Source organism: Dermochelys coriacea, chromosome 1 (genome assembly GCF_009764565.3).
Source record: "Dermochelys coriacea isolate rDerCor1 chromosome 1, rDerCor1.pri.v4, whole genome shotgun sequence".
NCBI classification, from domain to species: domain Eukaryota; kingdom Metazoa; phylum Chordata; order Testudines; family Dermochelyidae; genus Dermochelys; species Dermochelys coriacea.
Genome location: NC_050068.2, coordinates 39712976 through 39740835, shown reverse-complemented (window position 1 = coordinate 39740835; position 27860 = coordinate 39712976). Strand labels below are relative to the sequence as shown.

The following is a 27860-nucleotide window of genomic DNA, read 5'->3' as shown; positions in this document are numbered from 1 at the left end:
CTGAGGTGTCCAGAACACTGAGGTTCTACTGTATGTATCAGATCCATCAAATATATTAAGCTTAAGGCCCTGTTCTGATCTTCAGAACTTAGGCATGTTTATCTTGACTTTCATTTGGCGATGTATCTTGCATGTGATTTGAAGGATGTAATTCCCACTATTTTGCTCTTTACAGCATTGCAAAATGGCAAGTAGGAGAAGATTTAGTTCAGGACACATTTTATTGTTCATTTTATATTGTGCTATGGTTAAAGCAGACTTAAAGAAACAATGCAAATACATGTGCATAATTAAACAAGTAATCTTATTCCTCTGTAAATATGCGCAGTATGCAAGGGGGAAACAGGAATATTTTAATCATGCTGTCCTAAAAGAAGAATTCCTCTGGAGCTGGGGATGTTGTCAGTGGTCCATCCCCTGTGCCTTCCAGAGCCTGGTTCAGAAAAATGCATACACTTAGTCCTACATCCCCACAATAGATCATACTCTAGGAGATGTTACACGAAAGCCAATGGTATCTCTTATCAAGTGCTACAATGTACAATCAATGTCAGGGGTTAAAGAGAAATTTAGAATATTTATTTAAAAGTAGATTAGATTACAAAAGAGGTGAGTTTTAATGCAAAAAAAATCATTTTGTCCAATGATTCCAATGTTACGATTAAGAGAAGATGATGGTATGAATAAATTACTGACAACAGTTTATTCAATCTGTTAGCATTTTCTTTGTTTCTTTGCTTTAAAAGGATGAGAAGCTAAGGAAAATTGCTTACTTTTTGCATTTCGTAATCCCTTTTAAAGGTGAACAGCAAAGCAAAAGTAGAGTTTATGTTTTTCCCCCCTCATTTATGCTGTAGAAGATATCCTTTAAAAATATCCTTCTTGTTTTTCCACATTAGGAATATCAAGCCTATCCTCTTCTGGAGTTCTTAATTAAGGCTAGGGAGAAATACAGCTCAGGTTTTGTCCTTTTATGATATCACCATGCAGGCCTTTGAATGGTCTTGCTGAGGTCCTCCGACAAAGAGAGGGAAATCTAGACATGATGGGGCAGATCCTTAGCTGAATCCAATAGAGCTATGACAATTTACATCAGCTGAGAATCTGCCATGGTATTTCTAGAATAAACAAGCACATAATTTTTGTGGGCAAAATTCTGAAGACTTTATATATTTCAGTCAGCTGAATTGTGAATTCTTAAACCTCTCAAAATTCTAGATACCTTGTTAAAATTGAATATGTAAAACACATGCATATCACACAGAAAAGAGGTGATAACTTCATTGCTTTTGAGCAGGTGCACTGTTGATCCAATTTTAATACTAGCCTTCCATCACTTAAACCTCTCAGTAATATTTATGAGTTTTATATACACACAAATAAGACAAAATTATCTTCTCCAAACCTAAGAAGTTTCAATCCACATTTGATTTTGCTTTTACCCATCTCTGGGTCAATATTTCCATTGTCTCAGCACATTTACAGTGTGGTATCCACCGCAAACTTAGAAAACATAGAAAGTAGAAAGTTCTACAGCTTCCACACTTGTAGTTGCACATAGTGGTTATCACTATAAAATGTTAGGAGGGTGTCAAGTAGTTAATAGAGAACTTGCTTGGAGAATTAAGAAATAAATATTAAAAGATGCATGTTTTTAACATAGAAAATTGTTTAAGATGATCATCACCCCAGAAATTGTGGGCTATGCCCTTATTCCAGAAGAGATCAGTTCTGTTTGATTTAGCTTCTTATTCCCTGATGATCAAAAAAGTACCTTGAATGATTAGTTAATAGGTTCCTCTTCTCATGGCATGTGTTTTCTCCTTTCTTGGCATGACAAATAGACTATTCCTTTCTCTTCTCGGTAAACCCAGAAGAACAGTATGGATTAGATTTCCACAAGCATACACACACCTGTGCATAAATCAGGGTTTGCATATATACATCAGAGTTTGTATCAAATCAGGTACAAGCACTTCTGAAAATCTGACTCTCTCTAAATTTTCCCTCTGTAGCAGGGAAAAATAAAAACATGGGTTTCTTTCTCAGCAGGATCAGATAAACACAGTGGGCCAAACCCGCAGGTGGTGTAAATCAACAGAGCTCTATTAACGTCAATGCAACTATGCTGATTTACACTAGTTGAACATCTGACCCTGTGGGTATGTCTTCATTGCACAATTAATCTGGCTTCTTACTTGGGTTTTAGCCCACCCCCTCCACCATACTCACAGAGAAATCTCTGACCTGAATTTGGTGACTAGCTTACCCAGTTTGGGAAGTGGGTTAGAGTCAGAGTTCCACTTTAACTTGGGCTACAACACCTCCACTCCTCTCCCCCCACAAACTTTAGAATGACCATGCAGGCAAAAATCACTCAAGTGCTGATAGTACTCCAGTGTCCGTCCCACAGTTCCCCCTGAAGGACTGACAGGTTTTCCTGCAATTGACTGGGAAAGAATCCTGGAGTGTCTCAGCGAACAGATTCCTGGGATGTGCCCCTAGAGAAACACGTGAGAGTGCAGAAACAGTGAGGATACAGTTGTGCTGATACAGCTTTGCGGTGGGAATGCTCATACGTGGGCTAGGCTAACCCAGGTGGTGAGACCCAGATGCCAATCACACAAGCTACTGTACAGTGAAGACATATCCTGTAAGTCTTCCTTTTGCACCCAGAAAAGTAGCCACCCAGCTTCATCCTTCGCTTTTTTTAGAGCATTCCATCGTAGGCCTTCTACTCAATGTGAGACAAAATTCAGACATTTGCTGCCAAAAACCACTCTCCCCTCTCCACACCCTCTTTATGGTTGTGTCTTAATGAGCCACACCTGAAGGTTCATTAAAAGATCTAGCTCCTTTCCTGTTCATATGGTTCTGAAGTATATACACTCCATCACAATATTCCATTTAAAATTCCAGACAATTTGAAACTGTTTGACTTAAGTTTTAGTGGAATATTTCACATGAAACTATCCCAGCAGTAAAATATGTGTGTCTGAAATTGGGTTTTATGGGTATGATGCAACAGTTAAAAGTAACGCACCATCATTATTAGTCAGCCACATGCTCATGAGCAACTGAGCAAGAATGTAGTGTTATGCATGGAAGGATAGTTTAATGCTAATACAAGCAATTTATATATTTAACCACAAAGGCATGAGTAACATGGCAACTTGGAGCATGCATGTTTTATTATATTTTGCTTTTAATAATCTCTTTTTAGCTCCCACTCAGCATGCTTCTCAGCATGAATGATGACTTTATCACAGTCTGCTAAATACTGCTCTGCTTTGGGGCTGTGCCCATTTGGAACTATGGAGGGAACTATGGAGATTAGTATTGTTAGGTAAGATTTTCTTTTAAGGAGCATGCTGCAAAACATCCACAAAGGAAATTATGTTTCAGGGGGAAAAATGGGTATTCTTGTTCTTTTGGGCACCTAGATCCTAAATATACATCACCCCCCTCCAACCCATTCCGTCAACCACGGCCCACCATCCAAATTCCCCAGTTCCAAAGGTTTCAAAGGTTTCAGCAGAGTTTTTAATGGTTAGTGAATAGTCCTGAAAGCATTTGTTAAGGAACCCAATGGGCACAGTTTTTGTCACACTCAGTTTCTAGGTAGTACCTTAGCTGGGGTACACTTAATTGGGGTTCAGTTGCAGTGTCCTGATTTTTCCATGCAAGTTTCCCTATTGCCCAGAGATTGACTTTGCCAAAGTAGTGCTCCAAAATGAACAGCACATAATCCATCTACAAAAATGATTAGCACTGAATAAATCCTATTTCCGATTACATTGTGATGCACCAAAGGAGCTATACGTTTAAAATTTTCTAGAAAGCCTGTTGGCAGCCTGTGGAGCACTTGCCTGTTTAAAGCGGTCCATGAACTAACAATCAGCATGGTAGGTTAAGGATACTTTTTATGGTGGACAAGGGCAATAATTTTAGTTAGCCACCTGTCAAAATGAGTCTTTTTATTTTTAACTGACTTGATTTTGGTTGTGGTGGGTGCTGAAGAAATAAATAAATAAAATATGCATTGTTGATGGAGTACCACAGTATCCATGTACAGTAACAGTTCCTTGGCGGTATTATCAGGTGCTCAGATGCTGTGGTGATAAGGACCTTGTACTTGTACCTAGACAGACCAGCAGTTTTCATGAAGGTGTCTTGAGTCGACTTGAAGAATACATTAGTGGTCCATATAACAATATTAAACCAATTCCTTTTAAACAAACAGCTGCCTTCTCAGTCTTCTGAGGACTGCCTCTGCTGGGAACTGAGCTAGGGAACCTTGATCCTGGTCTAAACTTAAAACTTTTTCCAGTACAATAATGTTGGTTATGGGTATGATATGTATATATTGAACTACAGCTTATTTCATTTGGGGAGCTGATATAAAGTTCTACTGGCAAAAGCAAATGTTTGCTGGTATAAGCTGCATCTAGACTAGAAGAGTTTATCCCTGTAGGTTTACTAGCAAACCTTTTCTACTGTAGACTAGGCCTTCAAAAGCAGTAGCGTTACCAATTTACTCTAAACGGAGTATCCAATAACTGCCATCAGCCACTGTGAGGCAAGACCACTGGAATGAGATGCTTAGTAATATGCTATGTCTGACAGAAGAAAGGCAGACCATTCAAAGTCTGTCAGAAATCCCTTTGTAACGCTATTTTGACTTATACATCACAGCAGCTCTCAAACCGCCCAAGCATTTGTGGCCACAGCACTTCAGTATCACTTGCCTCCCCTTACTCCAGATTCACAGTGGTCCTACTTTTGCCATACTTGGTCAGTATGTTTCAAGCTCCAGGTCTCTGCCTGTATCTGTGTTTTCAAGGTCACCCATCACCAGGGGTGTCTTCCAGGAGAAGTTAACACACAAGCATCCCTTTCTTCCAGGCTTGCTCATGGGAACAAGCTTCATGTTATTGTTGGGATTTGTATATAGATCAGCTATAGCTATTATACGTTTTTTTAAAGGAGGAACAATTAGCATATCTCAAAGACTTTTTGTTGTTGTAATCCTCATCCTTCCACTTTACTTCCATTATCATCTTTGCTGTGTTATGTCTTAGATTGTAAGATCCTTGTTGCAGGGACCTATCAATTTATTTGCTAAGCACTGTACACACCCACAGCATTGTATAAATAACAGCGGAATCCATTTACAGTTCCTTATCAGTACTCCACCTTTGTACAGTAGCATGGGACTATATTTCAAAATCAGACAGTTGGGCTCTATCTTATTCAAAAGATAACCATAAAGCTGTAGGGAACTCTTCCTGCCACCCAAGATCATTTATTACAATAAAAAGAAAAGGAGGACTTGTGGCACCTTAGAGACTAACAAATTTATTTGAGTATAAGCTTTTGTGAGCTACAGCTCCCTGTGTATATAAATCTCCCCACTGTATTTTCCATTGAATGCATCCGATGAAGTGAGCTGTAGCTCATGAAAGCTTATGCTCAAATAAATTTGTTAGTCTCTAAAGTGCCACAAGTACTCCTTTTCTTTTTGCGAATACAGACTAACATGGCTGCTACTCTAAAACCTGTTATTAAAATAGTTGCTTTGAGATAGTTTGGTCTTATTTTAAAATTGAGGACTGTCTTCCTTTTGTTGATTGATCATCAAGACCTTATTATAAATACCAAGCTGGTGTTTGGAGTGGTTCATATGACATGGCCACGGAAACTGTGAGGAGTAACAAGGTAGTTTTTCAGGAGGTAATGATCCGTTCTGTTTAAAAGTGGGTTACTTGTGGCTTCTCTAGTCTAAAGAAAGAGAAGGGAAGAACTGGAAGCCCTGTCATTTGGCCTTTGTTACCAGCCTCTTGCAAAGACAGTCATTTTTGTGTCCATTCAATTAGCTTTCATAGCAACCAGGTGCGCTGGCTTCACTCCCTAGCCTCTGTACCTCTCCATTCTCAGTTGAATAGCTTTGACTTTCCCTGAATATTGACAGGGATCTTTATTTCTATGATCATTATCTGTTGTTTTATTTGTATTACAGTGTTACCTGGAGGACATTTGAGACAGAATAAGGAGGACAAGGTAGTGGCTTCACTGGCTAGTTTGGGAAGGGTGTTCCATACATGAAGGGTGGCATGAAAGAAGGTTCAAAGATGCCAGTGGGAAAAATTGGACAAATGGATGACTGAGGCTAATGTTGTTGGAAAGTGGGGTGGAGGAAGGGGCAATGGAGTGAGGTACATGAGCAGAAAAGGAAGGAAGAGCGGAGCTGTGCAGGGCCTTAAAGATAAAGACAAGAAGTTTGAATGTGATTAAATGGAAAACGGGGGAGTTGGTGGAGGGATCAAAGAGAAGAGTGACATAGTCAGAATGATAGGACAGGAAGGTGATCTCAGCAGCTGTGTTTTTAATGGACTTGATGAAGATGAGATAGGTGTCAGCGAGGCCAGAGGAGGATGTGGCAATAGTCAAGCTGGGAGATGAGGGCCTGGATGACAGTCTTAGTGATGTTCAGAGAGAAATGGCTGGATCTTGAACATGTTGTGGGGGAAGAAGCAGTGGATTTGGACAAGGGGTCCAGAGAGAGGACTGAGTCAAAGATAAATCTCAGGTACGGGTCTGAGTGAGGATGGTGATGCTGTCAACAAAGAAAGAGGCTGGCATGCAGGGTTTGAGAGGAAAGGTAAGATTCAGTTCTGGCCATGCAAAAGTTATGTTGCTGGTACGCCATTGTCAGAGAGATGGGCCAAGATGTGGGATTGGGTGAAGAGATGGGGTAAAGATAGACTTGTGAGTCACAGGCATATGGAAGGTGGTTAAAGCCATGCAGTGAATAAGTTCACAAGAGAAGTTGGGGACCAGAGATGGACCCCTGTGAGACCCCTCCCCGCACAGACAGTGAGAGAGGGAAGGAGAACCCTTCAATAGTCAGAGACCCTGAAGGAACCACAAGACAGATCAGAGAAGAACTGGGAAGGGACAGAATTGCAGCAGCCTAGGGAGAATAAAATTTCAAGGAGGATGTGATTAGTGGCATCACAAGCAGCTTAAAGGTCAAGGGTGGAGTAAAGGCCCTGCAGCATAACCAGGAAGACGTCATTAACAAAAGTGGTGAAAGCAGGATCTAACTAAGGCGCTGATCCTATTGGCAGTAAAGTCAATGACTATGCATGTTGCAGGGTTACCACCACCTCCAGATGAACATGTATTTCACTATAGCTCAGCTTCCTCTTGCCATTTGCATAAGTGCTCAGCCGACAGGCTTATCACTGACTGCTTGGGAGGCAGAGGGGGACAATGCCTTCAGGAAGATTGGGTTCCACACCCAAGCACAGTGGGTTGGGAGTCTTTCTTCTCTACTTTCTTCCCATAAGCACCAACCCTTGAGGAAAACACTTTGCTGACTGCAGCTTTTTTCCTTTCCCCTTTGCTAAATCATTCCACCAGCTAACACTCTCCTTCACTTTAAATGGGAGCTGGAACATTCCCTAAGGGAATTAGTTTAGTGGATTCCCTATTTGATTTTCTTTAATTTCTGAAGAAGTCATAAAGCTAAGAAAACAAAGGCTTTTGTTTTTATAGTGCTCTGCCTGGCAGCAGAGAAGAAAACATTTTTCTTTGAACAACTGAGCCCACTTCACTAGGGTAATGTGAAACCTCATCTGAAGGAATCTGTCATGCATCTAGCTGGAAGGCCATCTACTTCTCTTATTAACATTTTGACTGGACGAGACCGTGTCTTCAGGTTGAGTGAGTCATAAAGTTTGTGGAAGATATGGACTGAGAGCAGAATTGTAGTTTAATGGTTTTGAGTGTATTGCTCTTCATATCTCAGCATTATGAAACTGGTGGGTCTACAGTAGCAGAGAGACTAATTTATTTCTTATTTGAAAATGATCTTACAGTGATTCAGAGCTATTGTGAGAATCCTGCCCGATGCAGGAGTTAAATATTATACTATTATGTTTACAGTTTTTAATTTAAATGAAACATTAATCAAAGCTCCATGTTTTGTTAGAACATTGTCATTTGTTATGTTTACAGCCAAAGTCTACTTCCATTTGCAAACAGTTTTGGGTGGTTAACATGGCTTCACTGATCTATCCCAGATTGCAAATGCAAAAATTCCATAAACAGTTGGGAGTACTTAAAAATTGTTTCACTTTAAAATGCGATTCTAAGCTGCTCTAGAGATGAAGGGTGATCTTGTGGATGAAGCACTAGGCTGTGACTCTGGAGACCTGTGTTCAGTTCGCAGGTCTGCCGCACACTTCCTGTGTGACCTTGGACAAGTCACTTCATTGTGCCTCAGTTCCCTGTCTATAAAATGGAGATCACACTTCTTCCACCATTGTCTGTCTTGTCTAATTAGACTGCAAGCTTTTCAGGGCCTAGTAGAGAAGGGGCCTGTTCTTAGCTGGGGCTTCTAGGCATTACTGTAAAACAAACAATTGTATGACCTTTTCCTTGATATACAGGGTGGTGTTAATAATAACAAGCCACCTGCAACAATGAATCAGCTGAGTAATACATCCTCTAACAGGATCAACACCTGCTAACCGATTGAGATTTGACATTAAGACCTTTAAAGGGCTCCTTTTAAGGCTGAAATCTCCATTTCTTTGTACTCGGTGAGGATGTGCTCATCAAGTAAGGCTTATGGTGTCATTAGCTTGTCAGTTCTTTGCTTTTCAGTGGTTGTGTACTTACCCAGTCTTATAGATGATGTGAGAGGTAAAGCATCCTGCTGTTATACCTTTATGGGGTTTGCAATGAAGTTCTTGTTTCTGGACCTCAGTTAGCAATTGAATCATAGCATTCAGCGAAAGGACAGGTGGAACCCTCATGTTGGGCCGCATCCTAACAGACACTGAGTGCCCTTAACTCCCACTGAAAGCAGTGGGATTTGAGGGCGCTCACAGGCTCAGGTTTTATAGGAGGGAGTAGTAAAAAGGAATTCCTTCCATCAACCAAACCTTATCAGCCACGGAAAAGAGGTAGGCCACCAAGAGGGTAGGAGAATAGCATCCCTTTCCCCTCAAACAGCAAGAAGGGAGAGAAAAAGGTAGAAGAAGCCTGACAACTCTTCTACCTTCCCAGCAGCCAGGAGAATAATTTGTTAGGTATCCACTGGGGCGAAGGGGGCAGGCTTGATGGAATGGGATAGAACATGGTCTTAGTTCAGTCTTGCCCTCTCTCAGATTAGAAAGCTAAGAAACATTCTTGTAAAGGAAACATTATTTTCAAGAAAAGATCTGAGGCGATACGCTGTAACCTGTAAAAAAGAAATGATGTGCTTGTCCCAACTGGTTATGAGGTGTGATGGCTTCTTTGTAAGTATACCCCAGGGGTGTGACTGCTCTGCTGAGCTTTCAACAAGAAGGTTCTCCATTTCATAGACTCAGTGTCCTGCCAGATCTGAGTCTTGAGGTTGGCAATGAACTCGAGAACCCAGGCAGTTTGAGGCTGCGCAAAGTTCCATACATGATGCAGCCAGTTTCCAGTTAAATGAGTGACACCTGCATTGTCTATCTTTAATCATCGTTTTCCCAGCTAATTCCTTGGAATGGTTTCAGGGACAATGAGAAACCTGCCCTCTCTCTCAAAATGATTATTTTGCAGTAAGAGCCAGCAACTGGGGGGATAAATGCTAGAGAATAAAAGGGGGGCATGAACACTAGCTGAGATTCCTGCATACAAAAGTTCTGCTGCAGTATATGGATTTTGATAAAATAATCTCTTGATTCGGTTCCATCAATGATCTCATGCTCAACAATACTATCTCCTTTGCTCCCTACCTCCTGAGAAAAGCACAAAATGACTAAAATTAATTAAAATTTGTAATATGCAGATATAGTAAATAATAGAAAGTGGTCTGATAAGTTAGTGAATGTGCTTCCCCAACTACTGTATGTCCTGAGAGATCTCCCAGTTACTGTTCCTCAGTTTTATTTTAGGAAAATGTAACAAAATTTTTACAATATTTCTCTGGGGGTGGGGGGCCAAAATTTGCTTTGTGTAGATTGTAACTCCCAATCTCATCTGGATCATTATCATACAATCTATATCTTTAGCCAGGCAGCCTGGTGGCTCCAGACAGAACAGAACAGACCTTTCCCTGGCTGCTGCTGGAACAGGAGCTGGTCCATCCCCTCCCACTCGCAGGAGTACTGGGTTCAGTGTGTTAATGTTTTGTTTGTAAAATGTCCCCTACGGTATTGGCTACCATTCCAGTCACTTATACGACATTACAACCTACCTGGTCCAGCTGTATGGCACTGCTGGCATCTTAAGCATCTCTTGAAGAACATATTTGGTCCTGATGCCCTGGGAGCACGAGAGACTCCAGAATTGTTGTTGTAGAGAGAGCTCCATAGGGTCAGCCAACCAGCTGTAGCCTGTTACAACTTCCTACTCCAAAAGAACCTCCCTAATTTAGATTGTCTGTTCCAGGCCTGAAACTAAGATTTGTGTATATCTTGAACCCTAGCCAATGGGGAGCTGTCTTGCAATACATTAATAACTCTACTATTGCTCTGTGATGAAGGTTGATCCATCAGAAGATTATATTTTGTTCACATTGGTCCTTGGATAGGTTACAGTGCCTGGGCATTGTCAGAACAAACTGCTGCTGGAGATGTGGGTCTCTCAGAGCCACACTGGCTCATGTTTTGGGACTGTCCCAGGCTACAATCTTTTTGACTAGAAGTAGGCAGGAGGATGAAGAGATAATGGATAGCCCCTTAAAAATTAATTCCCAGAATTGTGTTCCGGGATATATCCCATCATCTTGGAAACTCTCCAACTCATGGAAAGCTTGGTTCTCTAGAGCACTGCTTGTAACCAAATAACTCATGTTGCTTAGGTAGAAGAGCAGACTGCCTCCTATGATAGAAGCATGGCTCAGCGACTTGGTTGCCCTGACAGCTAAAGAGTGGGTAACATTTTGGAGAAAAGGAACTTTAGACAAATTTGAAAAGATTTGGTCTGACTACTTAGAAAATTTTGATTAATCTCTAGTGGATGGAAACTGAGATGTCGCTCTCTTTTCCCATTCCTGCCTCCTTCTCTTCCTTCCTTTCCTTTTCTGTTCCTTTACTTCTTGTTGTTTTGGGGTCTTCCCTTATTTTTGGGGGTGGGATGTTGGGGGAGAGAATAAATAAAATATTAATAAACTTAAACAGAACTTCTAAGCAATTTCATATCTCTTTCTAGTTATTTCCCCCTTAAAAATAAATACTGTCCTAAGCAACCCCTGGGATCACAGAAGAGACTCATTTGTTTAGATTTGCAAAGAATATAATTTGGTGCTAAAACATGGCAATCATATGCAAAAAACCCACCTCTTAAATTAGCTAATACGTATAAATGCTAAACAACAATAAGTCCTGTTATAAGAGAGATTTGTCTGGGGATCTGTTTTTCTATTTGGTAGTATTTTCTATTTTGCTATAACAGATTATACTCTAAATAAAGAAACTAAGTGAAATTCTATAAAATTCTGTGCACTGAGATTTTTCTGTCCCTCTTTTGCCACTTAGGAAGGAGTAATATCTCCTGCTGATCTAGACCTTGTGATGTCTGATGGATTGGGAATGCGGTATGCATTTATAGGGCCGCTTGAAACGATGCATCTCAATGCAGAAGGTATGCAATTTTTATCCCTTAAGACTTAAATATAATACTTTTCAAGGCAAGGATTTCTTACATAAAGCTTTGCTAATATTGTCTTAACAGTTCAGACCAGTGTAAAATTAACAGTAAATGTCTTTTCTCTTTTCATAATAAGGTAGGTCTCAGGTCTTAAAATCATATGAAAGCTTTCACAGTTTCAGGGTAACTGCCCCTGTATTCCCCCTTCCATGTCCCTCGAGGGCAACACTTGAAGATTTCTGGCTCCCAGTCATCTCCTTTCTTTGACAGAGACCTGCGTGTCTCTCCCTCCTGACTGGGGTTTTTAGGCTGCATAGCTCCCCTGGATTTATACGTGATCCTCAACAAGCCAGGCTGCCTAAACAGGCCAGTGCCTGCAGTTTGCTTTCTTTAAGAAGGCTATAACCAGTGTATTTTCTGCAGTTATAAATTATCACACAGTTTCTAAGCAAGCACATTTATTCTTGAGGTAATAGCATTACAGAGAAAACATATAAACACCAATAATAAAAACTGATAAAAGTTCCTATACACATGTTAACAGATTACCAGAGGTCACCCATCAGTCAGTTCCTCCCAATCCTTCCACAAGGATTACCTCCACCCCAATCCTGCTTGGCCATTTGCTGGATCAGAAAGAAGGCCCTGAGTCAGTTTAAACTCAGGCTATTTATTTAAAAGTCCTTCTTATGTCTGTTGGTCTCTGGAGAATGTGGTTTGAACTGGTATATGCCTTTGCTCGCCAGGAGGTGGTACCTCTCGGGGACACTACACCTGACTGATTTGCCTTAATTGGTAACCACTGTTTAGTTCCTGGATGAGCTGTGGTAGCTGAGCTCCCCACTGGAGCAGAACACAATCATACATAAATCATCCATTTAAAACAATGCACCCCAATGATATGTCTCATCTCCCCCCAGGGAGGTTACATTCAATCCCGGCTGATATAATACATAAACGTAACACAATATGAGCTTTCAAGAGTATTGCAGGAGATTGCCATATCTGTCACAGAAGGGGTGGATATTGAGCAACTCTTTGTCTGAGTCTAGATTAAGTTTCTGTTTTTTAACTCTCAGTAATTTAGGCTGAGTTACTAATTTTTGTCCTAATCCCTTGGAAACATTCCCTTACATGTAATTTAGAGCGGTTTTAGGGCCAGCAGCAGGAGAACAAGTCAGAAAAGTTCACCAGAGGCTGAGGTGCAAATACAAGATCACTCTCTTCGGGTGTGTGCAGTGGTTCTAGGTTCATTCACATTGATACCAATTTGATAAATGTGTCTAGGTGCTGTGAGTACAATAAATGTAATATGCAATGCCCTAAGTCACTGCAGTTGATCAATTAACAATACCACTTGATGTTTCTCACATGTTTTAAAGATATTGTGTTAGTCATAGTCATAGATATTAAGGATATCATCTAGTCTGACCTCCTGTATGTCACAGGCCACCAACACCACCCATCACCTGCACACTAAACCCAATACTGAAATTAGGCCACAGTATTACAGCCCACAGGAGACTAGACTATTACATGCCACAGGCAGAGAATAGGAGGGACTGAGGTGCACCAGTGCCTGAAGCCCCTGCAATGGAAGGGAAATGGTTAAGTGAGATATACTCAGATTATCCTGTCAAATGATCCACACCCACACGCTTCACAGGAAGATGAAAACCGTTGAAGTCACTGCCAATCTGACCTGAGGGAAAATTTCTTCCTGACCCCACATGTGGTTATCAGTTAGACCCTGACAATGTGAACAAGAACCAGCCAGCCACGCACCTGAGAAAGAGAGAATCCCCTGGCCCACCCCACCCCACCCAGTATCCAATCTGCAGCCAGAACCATCCTCGATGCTTTAGAAGATTTTACAAAATAAACCTCCTAGAATACTCTGGAGGAATCCCTTCCTGACCCCTGCAGGTGGAGGCTGAAGCCCTGAAGCATGAGCTTGCTTAGCCAAAATATAGATTTAAAATACCTTTAGAATTTTGTTAATTTTATTAACCACAATAAAATGAACAAAAAATGATAAATGACAGAAAATAAAGGTGGCTACAAAATTGTAAAGAATTGTTAACACAAAATGTGACCATATCAAGAAATAAAAATCAAATCACTGCAAACCAAGAATATATATGAAATATAATCACACAGTAGTGAAATAATCACAGAATGTAATGGCACAGTTATAAATTTTATCCTAAGTCTATATCTTCAATTAGTCACGGAATGGAAACTTGCCTTACATCTCTACTCTCTGAATAAGCAATTTTGGTACCAATATGGAATTATGAATCCTCAATGTAGATCCTTCAATTTGCCAATCCAGTTGCATACCAATCAACTTAAACACCACTTAAAGTGTCTAGTGTTGCGTACTCTTGTGAAGCTGCATCTCCACTCTGGAGAGCAAGGTCCATTCTAGATATTTTCATTTTTCATCTGCTGATTTCTTGCAGTTTTTCCATCCTCTTCAGGGTTTATAACTCAGCATATAAATCACATAGTTATTTTCTCTTAGCTTGGTACAGCAGACAGGTAATGAAATGGCAAGGCACAGAAACTGTGTGCTTCTTTATCTGTTACATCTTTGTTAACTTTTCCTTTCAGTCATGCAATTAAGATCACTTGTGCCTGTGTTTCTCAACTGGGCTTGGTTTCAGAGGGGTAGCTGTGTTAATCTGCACCAGTAAAAACAACGAGGAGTCGTTGTGGCACCTTAGAGACTAACAAATTTATTTGGGCATAAGCTTTCGTGGGATACAGCCCACTTCATCAGATGTATGGAGTGGAAAATACAGTATTCCTTCTTACTATATTTTTCACTCCATGCATCTGATGAGTGGGTGTTATCCCACGAAAGCTTATGCCCAAATAAATTTGTTAGTCTCTAAGGTGCCACAACGACTCCTTGTTGTTTCAGCTGGGTTTGTGTTTCCAGTTGACAAGTTTCTGTGAGTATTCAGTGCCTTGCATAATGACAGGTTTCTGAGTAGCAGTCGTGTTAGTCTGTATTCGCAAAAAGAAGAGTACTTGTGGCACCTTAGAGATTAAAAAATTTATTTGAGCATAAGCTTTTGTGAGCTACAGCTCACTTAAAAAAATTTGCAATTCTTCAACAAAAAAACTTCAGAAACAGATTCCAAAAAGAGACTGCTGAATTGGAATTAATTTGCAAACTGATTACAATTAACTTAGGCTTGAATAGAGACTGGGAGTGGATGGGTCATTACACAAAGTAAAACTATTTCCCCATGTTTATTCCCCTCCCCTCTCCCCCACCCCCCACCGTTCCTCAGACGTTCTTGTCAACTGATGGAAATGGCCCACCTTGATTATCACTACAAAAGGTTTCCTCCCCCCCACCCCGCTCTCCTGCTAGTAATAGCTCACCTTAAGTGAAAAGAAAAGGAGTACTTGTGGCACCTTAGAGACTAACAAATTTATTTGAGCATAAGCTTTCGTGAGCTACAGCTCATTTCATCGGTGAAGTGAGCTGTAGCTCACGAAAGCTTATGCTCAAATAAATTTGTTAGTCTCTAAGGTGCCACAAGTACTCCTTTTCTTTTTGCAAATACAGACTAACACGGCTGCTACTCTGAAACCTCACCTTAAGTGATCACTCTCGTTACTGTGTGTATGGTAACACCCATTGTTTCATGTTCTCTGTGTATATAAATCTCCCTACTGTATTTTCCACTGAATGCATCCGATGAAGTGAGCTGTAGCTCACGTAAGCTTATGCTCAAATAAATTTGTTAGTCTCTAAGGTGCCACACGTACTCCTTTTCTTTTTGTGAGTATTCAGTTGGCTAGTAAGCTGGTGATCGGTCACTCTGTCCCTAAGAAACTGTTTAGATGAGTAGTCTTTTCTGTGGAGCTGTTTAAGCAGGTTAAGAAAGAGAAGGATCTCCTTTGCCATCATCACCTGTGCTGTGAGGAGCTGGCTTTTCCTGTTCTCAGTTAACTCACGTTGTTACACCCAACAGCCTGTGGTCATCATAAGAATCCTTGTTAGCACTAAAAGATTTTAGGCTGTTCTCAGAGGCCAAACTATATCTGGACATCCATAACATTTTATTCTTGGTATTAAAAAAACATAATTAATCTTTTTAGACTATCATTCTAACACTGCACATTCCTTCAATGCAGTTTTAACTTTCAGTAAACATTTAAAAAAAGGAAAAAGAACAAAACACACAGGGTGGCTTCTGCATTTCCCCAGAGTGTCCAGCCTTGGCATCTGTTCATCATAACCCATGTTTGTCTCTTCTCTTCTGCAAGAAACATCAGTTGTCATGAACAGTGTTGTGAACTTTTCCTTTTTCAAATTAGCTCTAGTTAATACTTTGCACTGCGAAGTGATTGGGGTTTTTTTTTATCTGAAGAAGCTGACTGTGTAAAAGCAGAGTGTATCCCACTAGTAGATTAATACTAAGATTTCTTTGTGACTGCTAGTGATATATAGATTGGGTGAGGCAAAGGTTTTGTTACAGAATAGGATGACTCTGCAGACTGGTAGCCCATGTACAAAAGAAAATGCTGCAACAGGTTTGCAGTACCATTTGACAAAAACAATATTTTACCATTAATAAACAAAATGAAGAGAGGGAGTGCATTATAGGTGGATAATCTATTGTTTATAGTTCTTCCATTAAAAATAATACAATCACATACTCAGTACAGGCCTGGACTGGGCCACCAGACAACAGGGCATTTGCCTGGTTGCTCGGTTCCTTTTATCATTTGGAGTGTTGATCTGCTCCCAGTCCTGCTGATGCAGGCTAGGAGTGCAAAGCATCTGCTTATATAGGATCCAGCAGACAGTGCTGCCACTGATTGCTCTCATTAGAGAAAATTTAACAGTGTCGTTTGCTGGATGCCATGCCTCATTGCAACCAATGGACATCAGCTGCAATTCTTTACCAGTTTTCTCCTTGCTCTTCCAACACTGCTTTAGATAGTGTGAGAACTAGCATTGTTAGGTCCCTCTTCCTTCCCCAGGATAGATCTCCTGGACCTACAGCACTAGTTTCATCTTCCAATTTGCAACAAATGGGGAGAGGGTGAGGTGTAGGTAAACTCTCCCTTCCTCTTACCAGTCTCCCTAGCCCAGCAGATCCCACCAACCCAACAACAGCTGCCTGCAGCCAGCCAGCATCTCTCTCCAGCAAGAAATCCACCCTAGCAGCTCCTCTGATGCGTAGCCTTGCTTCAGGTCAGTAAGCAAAGGGGGAGTCAACATAGGATTTGGGAGGTGAGAAGCTGAGATGAGATACAGGAAGAATTAGTGAGGATAAAAATGGAATTCTTTGGTAGGGGCGTGAAGGATGAAATTTTGGATGTGGGGAGAGATGGATTTATTTTGGAAGTGGAGGGAGTGAAGTCTTTTCTTTTGGGAGAGGAGAACCTGACTGATAAGGATACTCCTGGAGGACAGTGTTGATTTGGTTGTGGGAAGATACCCAAAGGTATTCCTACAAACCACCCACCTGCAAATGCTTTGACCCCCTAACCTCCCTTACTCTGTCTCTTATTTTCTTTTCCCCCATTTTTGCAAATTGACTGACCAAAAGGTATTACCTAGGTCACTTTACCCTATTATTCAAGCAAGAGATTTGAACATACAGTACTGTACCAATAGTCTTGAATACAGAACAAAATGTCAATCTCAAGTCACTAATGGCACTGAGACAGAAACTTGAGAACTGAATGGGAACAGATAGAAAGGAAGCCCATAAAGACAAGGGAAGTACTATGGACATTCAACTTAACATGATGATGATGAATGTTGATTTCAGATCCAATAAGTTCCTTACTGCTGAGTTGGTTATTTTAAGATTTGGCATGGTACCACCACACAGAAATGCCCTCAGCCCTTTACCTGGCAATAAACATCGATATCGTACTTTAGAGTCTTTTCTCATTTATCTATCACAGTATTATTTTAATACACACAGTACCTCCTTGTATGTGTAATGAGCTATCTGTTGAAGTTTGTCCAGACTCTGTAAGATTATATGTTTGTTTTTAAGATTTCAGGGTTACTTCAATCTCTGTGAAAAATCAGCTGTCAAACAAGAGAATAAGTGGTCATAAATATAATTTTTAAATGCTTAAATCTGTAAAAAGGGTTTGGGGGGATATGGGCTCTTCTGATTTCAGTTGTTTCAGTGTAGTTACTCCAAATTTATACTAGTGAAATGCGAAACCAAAATCAGAATCTGGCCCTAACTCTAGCACAGTGGTTTCCAAACTTTTTACTAAGGTGACACACCAGCTGCATTTTCTCGCTTTTGGGGGGACCAGCCATTACTCCTGCCACCCCCCGCCACCCCCTATATCCTGCTCCCCACACTGCTGCTTGCTGCGTGAGAGCATGTGGGAGTTCTTCTGGGGCATGAACAGGCTGGTGACTGATCTGCTTGCTGGCCCAGCTGCTTCCGCCCACGGTGCTGCTGCCCTTGCCTGGCTCCAATTCTCTGCACTGCTGCCCATTGCCCAGGGGACGTCAGAGCAGGATCCAAGCAGCAGCAAGCAGACAATCAGCATCCTCTCCCTGTCCCACCTGTGCCCAAAGGTGCTTCCTCCATGTTGCTGGTGCTGCCACCCAGACCCCGCTCCCCATAGTGCTATCTGCTGCCCAGGGCATGTAAGAGTAGTGGGCTAGGGGGCTGCAGAGAGCAGCTCCAGAGCATGCATAACCAACCTAGACCCTTCCTGCAACCTACTGGTGGGTCAGGACCCATCATTTGGGAAGCAATGCTCTAGTACATGTGCTGGGTATTGAGACTACAAGGGACTTCTAAATAGTGTGAGAGTAAAAATAATAATATGCAGTTTTAGGGTTATGTGCTGTCCACCATCCACTGTGGGGATTTCCACTTCTATCAGCAGGAGTTGGATGGAGATTAAGAGCAGCACATGGCCTCAACTTTATGGTGAAACTTACGATTTTTCTACCACTAGTGGGCATTCTTGCTCATTTTAGAAATCTCTCCAAGATGGGTAGGGTTGTGGTGAACAGGGTGTGAAATGTAAAAAGCACTAAATATCAAACTGAAAAAGAAACATCAACCACAAACAATGATCCAGAGTCACTTTCTTTGCTGGGCTTCATAAAATATAGCTGGGTGTGGCTTTTATATACTCAACTATAGTTGAAATGTATGCTTGTTATTAATACATTTCATTCAACAGTATAGATGATTTGTATTGTCCTGCCCACTGGTTCAGTGGTGAAGTGTTTTGTGCTACCATGTAGGGAACTAGTTTTCATCAAGTTTCTAGATGGTTGCAAAAGGTGAGAGCTTCCCAAACTTAATATGATCCACTCTAGAGTGAGGAAGAACTTTTGTGCCTCTATTATGGCAGTGCATAATGAATGATTTGAGTACTAATTTATCTGATCATGCCATGAAATATCCTCTCATCGGCCAATCATTTATTTCTCACTTTAGTAGGATCAGTAAAGCTGAAAAGTTCTGTTTAGGCTCTCCTGAAATGAAATTTTTCTTAAAATCCCTTTCTGCAAAAAGTTTCATGTTTGTAATGTTTCATCTCTTTTTGGGATTAAACTTTTTCTTAAAAACATGAAAAAAGTGTGGAAAGGTGTCTCCCTTTTCAGCCAGCTCTATTTGTGACCCTTACTCATGGTGCTGTGTTGACTGAAGATTCCATGCTTCTTCAGGCAGGAACCAGATTTATACGTATTTTTGTGAAACATCTCATTTTGAGGTGACTGAAGAAAAAAGTACAAGTCTTTAAATTGTTTTAAAGATCTGTGTCAGACATTCCTTTCCGAGACATCTTTGCCTCAATCCTGCATCCGTTCCACCTTCACCATAGATATCCAGGTTTACACCACACTAGCTCCTTGGGTTTTCATAAACTGAGTACAAGAGGACACATGAGTCTCTCCACTGAGAGTCAAACATTCACCTATTTGTGTCTGGGGAAAGGGAGCAAACTGATCTGCCAGTAGTGGACACCCTTTGGTAAAGTGCCTTCATGAGGCAGGCGGTATAGGGTTGACCTTAACTAACTACCTCAAGGTAGAAATTACAGTGCCTTAGCTCTCTCGATATACAATCCTAGTGAAGACATCTTGTTAGCTATCTCAGTGTAAAAATAGTCCTTTCTTTGCAGTGAAAATTGAAAACAGCCTACGTGACTTGCCCAGCATGATATAGGAACTTAGTGAGAGTGGCTGGGATAGCATCCAGTTCTCCTGGGTGGCTTTCAACAGTCTTAACCATGAGACCATCCTTTCTGTCTTTGTCCAGTATCACTGTTTCCCAACCCCTCTCACCAGTGGCAGTGTCTCTCTATCCCATGGCTCCTTTCCATGCTTTGTCCCAATCTGCCAAGAAACCGCACCCAACTCATAGGCACCAACTTCTCCTGGTGCCAGTGGGTGCTCGTGCCCTCCCCCCAGCCCTGGCCCCACCCCAACTCCACCCCTGCCCCATCCCATTCCAACCGCATCCTCAAAGTCCCCGCCCCAACTCTGCCCCCTCCCTGCCCCATTGGACTCCTTCCCCAAATCCCTGCCCTGGCCCCGCCTCTTCCCCACTTCCTCCCCTGAGTGTGCTGCATTCCCTCTTCTCTCCCTCCCTCCCACAGCTTGTTACACCGCAAAATAGCTGTTTTGCAGTGGCAAGTGCTGGGAGGAGAAGCGGGGAAGGCACGTTCAGGGGAGGAGGCGGAGGTGAGGTGAGCTGGGGCAGGGAGCTGCCGGTGGCTGCAGAGCACCCACCAATTTTTCCCTGTGGATGCTCCAGCCCCAGAGCACCCACGGAGTTGGCACCTATGCCCCAGCTTACTCCTGAAACTCCAGCTTTGCAAATCACATTGTAGAAATCCACAAGCTACTGGTAACCAATTCAACTGCAACAGCAAAGACTGTACAGCAGTTCTCTCCTGTCTCCTTCACTACATACGTACCTGTTAACTTCTGTAGCAAATGACGCCAGGGTCCTCCAGACAACAGCCTCATTCCCTGTGCAAACTTGATTCATTCCCAGAGCACCATCTCTCCTGTGCACTGAATGAGGCAGGGATCCCTTGGGAAAAAAAATGCATAAGTGGGGGTGAATGAAAGTTGCACAGGCAATCCTAAATCTGACATTTCCTAACTTTGGAAGACTCAACTTTGCAAATTTAAGTGTTTTCTTTAAACATGGTGTGTGTGTGTGTGTATATGTATATACTACTAGTGCTGAAAGTACTTTATATCTATCCGGACAGTCCTTAAGCAGAAAGTTATATTATTGAAACAAACTGTAGGAATTTCTATTTTGGAACAGACCAAATACATTTTTTCACTCCTGTTGTAGGAATGACAAATTATTGTGAAAGATACCGTGAAGGAATGATACATGTTCTGAACACCTTTGGGCCAGTACCAGATTTTTCAGGTGAAACTGAGCAGCAAATCAGCCGGGTGAGTGTACAAGACTGGATTGATGTGATGTCATAAGGACAATCAAAATAACAAATGTTGGCTTTAATTTCTTTGTAGTGATCACTTGTTTGAGTGACTCTTGGAAGTACCTCTGATCTGTATTTCACAGAGGGGGTATATACTTGGACTGATTGAAAATGCTAAAATAGAATTGACATAACACAAATCCCATTGTAAAGTGTTTTGAGATCTATGGATGAAAAATCATAGAAATGTAGGACTAGAAGGGACCTAGATAGGTCATCTGATCTAACCCCCTGTACTGAGGCAGGACTAAGTATTATCTCTGGACCATCCCTCACAGGTGTTTGTCTAATATGTTCTTAAAAAACTCCAATAATGGAGATCCCAGAACCTCTCTAGATAATTTGTTCCAGTGCTTAACTACCCTGACATGTTTACCCTTAAGTATTATCTAAGAAGCTCATCAGAATAGATAGACGGGAATTCTATGATTCTATGATTCTATTATCTAAGAACTACGTAGCATTATTATAAGCTTTTCACTATGCCTTGGTAGAACTCTGAGAGCTAGTGTAGATGCATCTCACAGTGTTCATAGATAATTAGTGGTTGTACACAACAGTAAGAGATATGCTTTCTGTAAGTTTTGTTCCCGTCTATCTATTCTGATGAGCTGAACTTGGAGGTCTGATTGTTGGCATACCTATATAACAAGTTATGAATAATATTTTATAACAGTTTATTGTTTTTATTCTTGTATTTATATATTCTACTAACTAAAACCCTAATCTGCAAAGCATTTAGACACATGGCTAACTTGATTACTCACATGCTTAAAGTTAAGCACCTCCTTATGTGCATTGCTGGATTGGGGCCCAGGTTGTTTATCTTGCATCTGAGTTCTTCACCAGTGTGATTTCAAATATATAATCACCACATGGATTTATTGCTGAATCAATATAAATCAGGAAACAACAATAGATAGCAAACTATGCCTTTCCATTTATCATCCTTCTTAATGCCTCTATAAATGAAAGCATAAAAACAGAGTTTTGTGATCTTCTCGGAGTGCTATATTCCCATTTGGCCTCATGCTGATTCTTTCTCCTTTTTCCTTGGGCTTCATCAAAGACATGGACAAAACTAAGCTTACAAGAAACCTTCCCCAATGGCAAAACATTGAACACTTTTTATGTTGCTTTCTGCCCCCCATGTTGCTCTAGAATAACTGCAACTTGTGAATTATTATTCCTGGCAACAATAGTGCTGCAAATGACATGGGCCCAAGTTTTATCCAGCTTCTGTTATATTGCTAATTGTTTATCTTTTACATTTTGGCAAAGATGGCATTGGGTCTGTCTCTGCACTTTCAGAAATACTTCCCTTTCTAAGAGCACATCAGTCAGTAACATGCAGCTGGCACGAGCTTATTATCTACTGTTGCTCTTCTTGCAGTGATCCATTTAACATATAGATCTTCAGGTCCTTTATCCTTGCACTCAAGCACTAGGGTCCACTTTCCTGCATGTTGTTTTAGATATGGTTTTTTGCCTCATGCCACCTTGTCATGGTTTCTAGCACTGGAAGCCCATTTAATAATTTCAGCCTGCTCCTGACCCCACCCTTGCAAAAAGAGAGAGCTTCATTTCTTGGATGTGCCTCACCTTATAATTTTAACTCTCTAAGGCTGCACTCCTAAAAAATGACACCTTCATAAACGTGGTTTATGAGGAGAAAAAAAAATCAAGTCTTCAAAGTCCTACATGTGTACTTGGATTAGAGCACGTATCTAGCTGCCTAAAAGGCCAAGGCTGGGTCTCCTCCTTCCAAGTTAATAAATGGGTTTTGTCAGAAGGACTTGACAACTGCCTCATGGGCAAACCAAGCAGACAGGTTAATGCCAAGTTGCTGTTGATAGACTTACATGGCCCTGTGTGAGAGCTGGTGTATGCTAGAATGTTAGGTTGACCGAGCTATGTTGCTCAGGGCTGTGAGAAAGTCAAATCCCTGAGAGATGGAGTTAAGATAACCTAAGCCCCAGATGTAGATAGCACTGGGTTACCAGAAGAATTTTTCCATCAACCTCGCTGCTGGCTCTCAGCGAGATGGATTTATGATAGTAATGGAAGAACCTCTTCAATCACCATAAGAAGTGTTTACATTACAACACTGCCATTGTAGCATTTCTAGTGTAGACACACAATATTAGGCTAGAATGTTCTCCAAACTACAGTGAAAGGTGAGAGCTCCCACCTCCAAGTACTTCAGGTCTTTCTCACTGTCCACACTGACAGATCCTCACTCTCCACCGTAGAGATTAACTAACTTCTAACTAGTGGATTGGACAGCCTGCAAAAAGGAAAAAAAAGGATGAATTAACGGCATCCTCCTTTGCATGGAAAAGAGGCATGTTGGCCTTAAACAGGCAACTAGTGGCCCTTGTGACCCTACTGTCTGTTGTCAATAGAATCAGAACCCGTATGACCATTAGCAGCATGAATGTGAATCTGAAGAGGGGAGAAAACCGACAAAAACAATCTTGGTAAGAAATTTCCAACATGCAACAGGAGGTTTAATCTTCTATTTTCTTTATTTCAGGCCATGAATGAAAAAACTCCAGCTGATCCAGAACATCTAAATGCCAGGAGAACATGGAGAGATGAATGTCTGATGGGTCTTGCCAAATTGAAAAAACAAATGAAATCCAACTGAGTTGCATCCTCTATAATACACAAGGGCAAATTATTGACAGGTCTCCACAAAAGTGGGTGCTTCCATTTCCACAGGCAAAAGTCTGTATTTGCAGAACAGGTGATTCAATATGCAAGCAATTATTTTTGCCCTTGTGCGAATGCAGAGACTGATTCAAAATGTGATCCAAATTGTCATTACATTATTAATTAGTGACAGAAACTGCTTAAGAAACTAATTCATAAAAAAACTTTTTATCTGATTATTCTAAATGCTTTAATACTAGCTTATGCAGATTTTGTTGTAGCCCTGTCAGTTCCAGGATATTAGCGAGACAAGGTGACTGAGTGAGGTAATATCTTTTATTGGCCCAACTTCTGCTGGTGAGAGAGACCTGAAGAAGAGCTCTGTGTAAACACAAAAAACTTCTCTCGCACCAACAGAAGTTGGTCCAATAAAAGATATTACCTCACATACCTTGTCTCTTTAATACTAGCTAGCATCAATGTTATTAATATTGTATAATAGACCGGCAAACAATAGTTTTAAAAATTATACATTTTATAATCTTGCTTGGAGATATGTAGCCTTAGCAGCGCTTGCATTTGCTGGGGTCCATCAGCTGTTTGTCATTATGGGGCAAATTCTGCTTTCCATAACCTTCTGTGGGTATGGTGAGCTCTGTCTAATTTGACTGCATTGGGGTGAGAGGAGAATTTGTGGAATGCTACAGGGAACGTCCTTGCACCCCTCCCAGGGAGAATAGGAGAGGGGTCCACTGGTCATTCTCCCCACAGAGTAGGAGCACAATAGCTACAGGGGTTGCTGCAAACCAGCTCTGTAGCTGTTCACAATCTTGGTGAGAGAATTACTTTTTCCTTCCCTTCCCCTCTCCCTTAGGCACTTAGATACCATGGTGATAGACAAGGCATAAGTACCTGAATAGAATAGAGCAGAATCCCTCCCTGCACCCCAGCTCCTATAGAATTAATCAGAGCCTCACCCAGTTTTTCAGGCTGTGCGTTTGACAGCCCGTGACTGCCCTGACCAAAGTGAGAAGTTTGATGTCACCAGTGGCTTATTGCTACCTAAAATAAGTGTGTCCCATTTAGGCTCTCTCTAGAAGAGATAAAAAGGTGGTTAGATTTATTTTTAAATTGTTAGCTAACTTAAGAGGCAGTAGGGTCTAGTGGACAGGGCACTGATCTGAGACCTGGGTTCTCTTCCCAACTGTGCCACTGACATGCTGTGTGACCTTGGGCGAGTCACATCTCCTCTCTGTGCCTCTGTGTTGTCTCTCACCCATTGTCTATTTAGACAGTTCTTTCTTTGGGGCAGGGACTGTTTCTTGTTATGGGTCTGTATAGTGTCTAGCATGGTAGGGCCCTGATCTTGATTTGAACCTTTGGACACCAGTGTAATATAAATAATAGGTAAGAATGATTTGAAACACCACATAGAACTTTATGTAGCCACTGCTTAACATCTTCAAATTCCAGTAGCTGGTCATATTGTAACCTAGGTTACCACATAATGTACAAGATGTGAAGCAGTGGCTATGCTACGTGGCGCTTCAAATCCTGTTAGCAAATATAATTTTAAAAACACCTTTCTCCTGATTCTAGACAAGGTCATAGGAGGTTTTAATAACTCTTTTTAAACATAAGATTGGTTCCTCTTTGCTATGTGCATGTCCACAGTAACAGCCTCATTATGTCTTAGCTGGTTAGTTGCTCTGCATTAGCTTGTTTTGAAATCTTTGAAAATCTATCAGATCATCAAATATCTGCCTCCATTTCTGTTCTTTGCTTATGAATAAAAGCTTGTAATGAAATATACTGACTTCCATAAAGTCCTGTGTGATATTTTACTGGTTACACTCACAGCCATAATCACGGTGGGGCAAGTGGGGCAGCAACCTAAGGCGCAAAGCCGCGCGGGCGACTCGGGGTGTTGACACCAGCCACAATGGGGTTCGGTTGGGCTAGCTCTGTGTGGTGAGGCTTGGGGAGGGAATGCCACCTTCACCTCCTGACTCACCTTAATGGACCACTCACTCTGTCTGGGTTGGGCGGGGATACAACCAAAAAATCAGTGGGGCACATGACCCTGCGTGTCCCCCCATGCGTCACCTAGGGGGTGCAAATATGGTTGCTCACTCCGGGTGCTAAAACGGCTCTGGTTACACTGAGCATTGGTTTGAGATGGTGCACTCTGTTAGGGGTGTAAGTATGCTGATTTAAAACGTTGCTGAGGTCAGTTTGGAATCAGATCATCAAGAAATAATGCACAGTCTCTGAGAAATGGATGCTAGTTACCAAGTATGCACTATTGTCACCTAGTGCAAGTGCAAGGCATTTAATAGCAGTGAGTAACTTCCTGTCAAATTGCCTTATGGAAAGCCTGGGAAGGAGGGACACAGTGCAGAATAGTGGCCAAAAAGGGAGATACTATGCTGTAGGATAGAGCTCTGGGGAGTGATGGTATCAGTGTGATTCCAATACCTCTGCTTTCCCATCCATTCTGAAAATACCACTCTTTGAGTGCTTGCTCATGTCGATTCCATTCTCGGTGTGTGAGTGCCCATGTGCACAGTTGTCGGAAATTTTTTCCTTAGCGGTATCCGTAGGGTTAGTTTTGGCGCCTCTGGAGCTCATGCACCGGTAATCAAGCACCGCCAGTCCTACGCCCTCTCAGTTCCTTCTTACCACCCGTGACAGTTGGTTGGAGCACCTTCCCCTTGCCTAGCAAGTGGATAGGGGCTCTGCCCGTCTTCCTTTCTCAGTGCCCTGTAAATAGTTTGTTTACAGTTAGTTTCATAGATTCATAGATACTAAGGTCAGAAGGGACCACTCTGATCATCTAGTCCGACCTCCTGCACAGCGCAGGCCACAGAATGTCACCCACCACTCCTATGAAAAACCTCACCCATGTCTGAGCTATTGAAATCCTCAAATCATGGTTCAAAACTTCAAGGAGCAGAGAAGCCTCCCTCCAGTCAACCATGCCCCATGCTACAGAGGAAGGCGAAAAACCTCCAGGGCCTCTCCAATCTGCCCTGGAGGAAAATTCCTTCCCGACCCCAAATATGGCAATCAGCTAAACCCTGAGCATATGGGCAAGATTCACCAGCCAGATACCCAGGAAAGAATTTTCTATAGTAACTCAGATCCCATCCATCTAATATCCCATCTCAGGGGATTTGGCCTATTTACCCTGAATATTTAAAGATCAGTTACTTACCAAAATCCCATTATCCCATCATACCATTTCCTCCATAAACTTATCGAGTAGAATCTTAAAACCAGATAGATCTTTTGCCCCCACTGCTTCCCTTGGAAGGTTATTCCAAAACTTCACTCCTCTGATGGTTAAAAACCTTCGTCTGATTTCAAGTCTAAACTTCCTGGTGGCCAGTTTATACCCATTTGTTCTTGTGTCTTGTTGGTTAACAAGTTGTTGTTAAGTAGTGTAATTAGTGAGTTAGAGTCCCAGCGGGGACTTTGTTCTAGGCAGGGCATCCCCCAGTCTCTGGGTTTTAAGCCCTGTTCTGCCTGCAACAGAACTTGCTCTTACTGAATCTTTGCTAGACTTGTTAATCTCCTAAAAGAAATTTCTTTGCTTGGCAAATGCTGCTTTAAATTGCCAAACTTTTTTCTCTCAGATTTTTCCAGTGAATGCATCATATTTTTCACGGTGCATCATGTTGTAGTGCCAATGCATGTTGTACTCCTTGAGAACAGCAATTGTTTGCTGACAAATAAGGCATTGAATTTTATATTTTACCTCTGTGAAAAAATATAAATTCTCCCATATGTCTTGGAAAACTCTCTTTTCTTCCATGAGTGTTCTTTTTTTCAAAGAAGTCATTTCTGAGCAGTTTTAATAAAATATAAACACTCAGTAATGCACCTCACACAAAGGACAAAACATGCATTTACTTTTAGAATTACTTCTGTTAAAGCCCCCCCGCTCTGCCCCTGGCTCTGCCCCCACTCCACCCCTTCCATGAGGCCCCACCCCTGCCCCACCTCTTCCCACCCCAACTCCGGCCCCTCCCCGCCCCTATTCCAACCCCTACCCCAAATCCCTGCCCCGGCCC

General features: G+C 41.6%; 1 protein-coding gene across 4 annotated transcripts in view; it reads left to right on the top strand.

Moving 5' to 3' along the window:
• CRYL1 (crystallin lambda 1) overlaps window positions 1-25595 on the top strand; it is a 77286-nt gene extending 51691 nt beyond the window's left edge. For all 4 annotated transcript variants that reach the window (XM_043504271.1, XM_038387378.2, XM_043504272.1 and 1 more), the window contains 3 exons: window positions 11520-11625; window positions 20976-21082; window positions 23666-25595. In XM_043504271.1, the coding sequence (XP_043360206.1) occupies window positions 11520-11625; window positions 20976-21082; window positions 23666-23779 (327 nt within the window). In that variant the 3' untranslated portion in view covers window positions 23780-25595. The remainder of the gene's footprint in view (window positions 1-11519; window positions 11626-20975; window positions 21083-23665) is intronic.
• Window positions 25596-27860: the final 2265 nt, after the last annotated feature.